Source organism: Miscanthus floridulus, chromosome 16, assembly GCF_019320115.1.
Source record: "Miscanthus floridulus cultivar M001 chromosome 16, ASM1932011v1, whole genome shotgun sequence".
Taxonomy (NCBI): domain Eukaryota; kingdom Viridiplantae; phylum Streptophyta; class Magnoliopsida; order Poales; family Poaceae; genus Miscanthus; species Miscanthus floridulus.
In genome coordinates this window covers 103,229,777-103,235,776 of record NC_089595.1, presented here as the reverse complement: position 1 = coordinate 103,235,776, position 6,000 = coordinate 103,229,777, and the positions used below count along the sequence as shown (strand labels likewise).

Genomic DNA, 6,000 nt, shown 5'->3' with positions numbered 1-6,000 from the left:
CATAGTGCCAGGCAAGACGGTTCCCACTACCTTCAAAAATTGGAATTGCAACCATTTAATACTGTTAGTTCTTGTTGTTTTTATTATTGGAGTCATGTTGCTACCTCTATTATTTTACTCGATCTAAGTTTATCTTTTTTTTAATATATAATCCGCAGCTCACCTGTTTCGATCGGGAAAAAACAATAACATGCATAAACATTCTTGCTCGCACTTGATCAGGGGTGGATCCAGGGCCCGGGCTGCCCGGTCTGCAGCCCGGGGCAAGTCCATGTAGCTCCTTTAACATATGTGGTGTTTAGCCTAAAAAACTATGATCTTAATTAGACAAAAGGAGGCCTAGAAAGCAAAATCAGACTATTTTAAACGTGAATCAGCAGCTCAGCCCGGGGCGCAGCCCCGTTCTGGATCCACCCCTGCACTTGATGCAAGACAGATTTTCCTATTTTTTTTCGGGTTTTCCAGTCAATGTCAACCAACCTATTAATAATAACTCCATCATTGCCTCTGCATGATCGGCGGTCGCTCCAGGACGCCGGCGTGAGACAGCAGCGCCCACAGCTGCGTCATGAACTCGCCCCCGGCGCCGAGCATCTCGGCGTGGATGTCCACGTTGTCCGACGGCGCGAGGAACAACACGAGCTCCGTCCAGAACTCGGCAAGCATTTCCCACCGCCGCGCGTCGTCGCCGCCAAAGGCCGCCCTGAGCTGCCCCCAGAGCACCGCCGCCCTCTCAATGACGGTGGCGCCGGCGGCTCTATCGTACGTGCCACTTTCCTGCACGTACGGCCGCTCTGCGGCCTCTATCTCCTCTAGCCTGGCGACTATGCTGCTCTGCGTCCTGCAGCCATCGAGGTGGTCCCGCGCCTGCTGCACCGCCGTGTCGAAGATCTGCTCGGCGTTGTAGCTGGGGTCCGGCAGCATCTCCGGCACGAAGGCCACCAGGTAGGCGCAGTAGTTGGACAGCTTCTTCGCGACGAGCCGGTGGTGCTCGTCACCGACTGCGGCGCGCCCAGCTGGACTGAAACTGTAAGACCAGTCGCAGCTCGTGGTCACCACGTGCCACGCTAGGATCTGATCGGTGACCTTGGGAAGCCTGCACGCCCATGCCAGACGCGGCAGCAGATGGTGCTTTCGCAGGGTCACGACGCCATTGCTGAGCTGGCAATGGCTCTGCTTGAGCCAGAGGAGCACGGCGCGCTTCACCTCGGGCTGCAGCGGCTTCCTCCGGCCCCGCTTCTGGCCCTGCCGCCGCGGCTCCACCAGGTAGAGCGTCAGCCACGAGAGCAGGTTGCACGGCTGGTGGTTGAACCGCTTCAGGAGCACGTACTGGCCGACCTTGTCTTCCCAGTACCTGGTCTCCGGCGGCGTGATGCTCTGCTTCCACCACAGGTGGTGGCCCAGCCGCCGCCCTGACCATGGCCGGTCGTCGCGCACGCAGCGGTACACGGTCTTGACGTACCTCCAGTTGGAGGAGAAGCCGGCCACCGCCTGGAACACCTCGAGCCCCGCGGTGATCACGACGACGAGCATGGTGACGGAGCGGTCGAGGTCGCGCACGCCGATGTGGAGGCGATGGTAGCCGGGGCCGAGCGTGCCGAAGAACGCCGTCCACATGGTCAGTCCTGCCACGGCGACGGCGATGCAGATGTACGTCTTGGCCCCCACCAGCACGATGTTCCTGGTGTAGAAGAAGTCGTAGAGGAAGGCGAGCTCCGCCTCGACGACCCGGAACGCGGCGTCAGGGCCGGTGGTGCCCATGTGGATGAGCCCGTTCAGGACGAGGCTGCGCGCCTTCTCCGAGCCGGCCTCCGCCGGAACGTACCCGTAGAACCGGCGCTTCAGCAGCTTGAACAGGGCGAACGCGAGGCAGAAGTCCCTGGCCCTGTCCTTCTCGACATCGCTGTCCGGCTGCTGATCGAACCACTGGTAAACTTGGTCGATCGTGACGACCGATTTGGCGGCGCTCTGGGAGAGCATGTTTTCACGGACGCGGAGGCCGCCGGTGTGGATGACCGGCTCCATCACCTCCTCGCCGTGGAAGATGTACTTGTACCCTTGCATGGTGACGGGGTTAGCAGCAGGCTGCTGGTCGCTGTCGGCGACGTACTCGGCCATGTACTCGGCGACCACCCTGACGGACAGGTCGGGGCGGCTGGCCTCGATCATCTCGGCGATCTTGGCCGCCGTCTTGAGCACATTGAGCGCCCAGAACGCCCAGATGGCGGCCCGGTAGCTGGCGTTGCGGCCGGTGGCGTTGATGATGAGCCAGAGCACGAGGCACGTCTGGAGGACGTGCTGCAGCAGCAGCTTCTTGCGCTGGTCCACGTCGCGGCGGCTGTGCACGGGCGCCGAGTACGCGCTCGCCTGGATGAGCAGCAGCGCGGCCGCCCAGAGCACGAACGTCTCGCCGCGGAAGGGCCCGTCCTGGATGATCCCCACGGCGTAGGAGACAACCACGTAGGACATGGAGTAGGCCATCCACATGGCGCCGCGGAGCAGCTTGTCGCTGCTCCGGCGGTTCGCGGAGCCGTAGAGCACCAGGGCGGCGAGGATGAGCGCGCTCAGGAGCACCACCACCTCCAGGCGCAGCAGGCTGCCCTGCACCGTGCTGAGGCTCTCCCGGATGCCGCGTATGGCTGCCCGGCTCACCTCCATCGTGGGCTCGCCTGACTGGATCCACTGACCTGACCAGCGGGGGCTCTTGAGGTGGCAGGAGCAGATCATGGAAAGCCAACGCATTTATCCATGAAGGGAGAAGATGAAACTGAAAGAGAATTGAAGGAAAAAACAGCAAGAAACGGCAATGAATGGAATTGGAATTGTTGTCCATTTACAAGATGCCGAGGTGGCTTCTTTTATGAGTCATGTCTCGTGGCGGTGGCATTTCTTGCAAGATAAGAATCTCCCCCAAAGTTTCAAGAAACCTTTCTTCTCTCTGAAACCTGTCAGATATCAAAATCCTTTCTTCTCTCTTAAACCTGTCAGATATCAAAATAGTTACAATATCCTCAGCGGCTGGTAAATTGCCTTTTCTGCTTCTCTGCAAGAGCACGAGTTTGGACCGATGAGATGGCACCAGATGAAGAAAAGAATATATCCCATTCAACATTGGTTTGGAGATGAACATGAAGATATCAGTTCTCAAAACCAGACCATGATCGTAAAGCTGGAAACTTGAGTGCTCAGGGAGAAGAAGCATACTGGCATGAGAAGACGGTCCGAAAGAACCCACGCATTGTGGCTAAACAAGAACTTGAGTGGCTGCTAGGCAAATACCATAAAAAAACAAAAACTAGACTAATAGTTAAGCAATTTCCAAGATATTGACTCTGATTCACCATTATAGCACCCCAGCTGAAAGAGGAAACATGGTATGAAAAGCACAAGCTGGATCAAGCAGGGCATTATGCTACCAGTATCCAGAAACTAAACAACATAGTACGATAGGAATTAATACTACATACGAAGTACCATCACAGAGGCACTAGTTCTCTCAGAGTTGAGGCTGTCTTCTTATTTAGGCGAATACTACTTCATTACAGCATTACTGGTCTACTGGCCCATCTGCAGTTGAAGCTTCTTTGCTAGCTCTTCCTTTGCTGCGCCGACAACCCTGTCCTTGACGTCGCCCTCCTTCATGAACAGGAATGTTGGCATGGCCTCAACATTGAATTGCTCAGCAATGGTCTGCTTAGAAAATAGATATCATAACAAACGATGCAATTAACAAGTATACTGTATTATGAGAATCTGAAAAGAGTGTTAGAAAGTTCAACAACCTTGATTTCATCAACATCAACTTTCAGGAAAACAACACTTGAGTGCTTCTTGGCCAGTTCAGCAAAAACTGGAGCTATCATGCGGCATGGTGGACACCATGTGGCAGTGAAGTCAATCACCACCTATTATTACAAGGAAAAGTATATAAATAAGCACGCGTTGAGCAGAAGCATATGAAGTGTGTTGAAAAATAAACCATCTGATCTTACATTATAAATTGTGATGATTTTGTCACATCAAAATTTTCAAAACAACCAAATTCTCAACTCAACGCCGCACCATTTCACAAACAATATCATGGTTTAGGGGTCTAGTGAATAACATGCTATGAATCATCTGATATGTGTAATTGCAGTGAAAATGTGATATCATGGTTTGCACGCAATCTTATGAGTATACAAAGACAATTCAACTAGAACAGTATTTCGGCATTACAAAAACAAGGGATGATATTAGAAGTTAAGATTGAGTATACATAGACAACAAGAGTATACAATCTGAACATAGACAACAAGAGTATACAAAATAGACAACAAGAGTTGAATTGTTCTAGAGAATTCTAGTTGAATTGTCTCTGCAGATTAGAAAATTGTAAGAATACCAATCTGAACTTCTGGAGCAACACAACAAAGACTTTCGGTCCCAAGGATGTTGGGATAGACACACTACACATAATAAAACTGCAGCAATTGTAAAAGGAGATATGCCATCGGCAAATCAACCATAATACTAAAAGTATTTTACTTGCAAAGAACGAATGAGTAGGCTGAAACTGGGATCAACCTTCAATGCAGAGCTACACACTTTTTATTATGCTAACTTCAAACAAGAGGGCCGAATTCCACAAAGGATGTTACATTTTTCAACTCTGCTGCTAAACTCCTAGTATATCAGTTGTCATCATATTTCACCTACCGGAAGTATGAAATTCAAAAATGGGAACACGAGATTTCGATTAAAAAGTTTAGATTTTCTCGGGATAAACATAAACCCTTCTTCTATAAATATCCCCTAACGCACCAACAAAAGGGGAAAACAGATCCAACACGCTTCCCAAATCATGCAAACTAACAAATCCCAATCCGACTTGAATAAGGACAGATTCAGCCTCAAGCCCACAAGTAGGCGAAAACAAACGTATATACCAGGTATAATACACTAATAATCATACCAAACGGTTCGAAATTCTACAAATCGGCACAGACCAAGACAACCTAGTCAAACACACCATCCATCCAGCAGATTCTAAGTGAGCATAGGCATGGACTGATTTAGCCAGATTCCTTGCAGCCAGGCGAAATACAAAGGCAGAGAAACAAACCAGCTTCTTGGCGCTGTTGGCCTCCTCGATCTGGATGCTCCACTCGTCCAGGCTGTGGATCGCGATCACCGACCCCTCTGCCGGCGCCACCGGTGTCGCCGCCGCCGCCGCCGCCTCCGAAGTCGCCATCTCCGTCTCCCGCGCGCACGCTACCGCTTGAGGAGTTGAGGAGCGGACACACTGGACGCAGACACGGAAGGGTTGTTCTTCTGTCTTTCTCTCTCCTTTTCGGGACGCGCTCCGCAAGATATTTATCCCGTGGGACCACATTACGAATATGCCCTTGCGCCCAGCGGCAGTCTCGGAACATAACGCTAGACGCTCTCGTGCTCCAATAAAAAAAAAAGGTCTACCCCTGACTATAAGTTGTTCGCTTCCTCGATGGTAGATTATAAATTAGAATAATATTTTTTTTTCATACCAAATCAGTCAACAGTAAATAATTCATGATCGTTTACGGTCTACCGAACAGGCTGTATATAGGTCGGATTACTTCACCATAAACTATAAAACTAGATTTTCTACCCTGAATTTTTTAAAACTGGTCAAATAATCTCAAGCGGTTTTGGACGAGGTTTTGCTATCGTGACGGTAGTTTTGTCTTTTTCTTTTTTATTTATTTTCGCTAAATCTTTGAAAAATCATAGTAAATCACAGAAAAATAATAAAATGTGTGAGTAGATATACACAGTGAATATATAATATGATATTCTTTAGTATAAAGTTTTATCTATAGCTTTAGATCTATGATTTTCTGTAATTAAATGAAATAATTCATAACTGTAGCTTCTATGGTCCTATGGTGAAATTTTTAATGGTGGACTAATTATTGTATGCTTGAAAGATTTAACAAGCATAAACCTAAATAAATTTATAACTAAGTTATACATGATCAA

The 6,000-nt window shown here is 49.7% G+C and overlaps 2 protein-coding genes across 2 annotated transcripts; both read right to left on the bottom strand.

Annotated features, from left to right (window-relative positions):
• Positions 1 to 387: 387 nt before the first annotated feature.
• On the bottom strand, positions 388 to 3,162 carry LOC136513809 (uncharacterized). Its single transcript, XM_066507786.1, has one exon. It carries the CDS (start codon positions 2,740 to 2,742, stop codon positions 499 to 501), a length of 2,244 nt encoding a protein of 747 aa, XP_066363883.1. The 5' UTR covers positions 2,743 to 3,162; the 3' UTR covers positions 388 to 498.
• A 121-nt stretch (positions 3,163 to 3,283) lies between these two features.
• On the bottom strand, positions 3,284 to 5,333 carry LOC136513810 (thioredoxin H-type-like). The gene is made up of 3 exons (XM_066507787.1): positions 5,105 to 5,333; positions 3,783 to 3,905; positions 3,284 to 3,690 (listed from the first exon to the last, which is right to left on the bottom strand). Exons 1-3 carry the CDS (start codon positions 5,231 to 5,233, stop codon positions 3,556 to 3,558), a joined length of 387 nt encoding a protein of 128 aa, XP_066363884.1. The 5' UTR covers positions 5,234 to 5,333; the 3' UTR covers positions 3,284 to 3,555.
• Between the last annotated feature and the right edge of the window lie 667 nt (positions 5,334 to 6,000).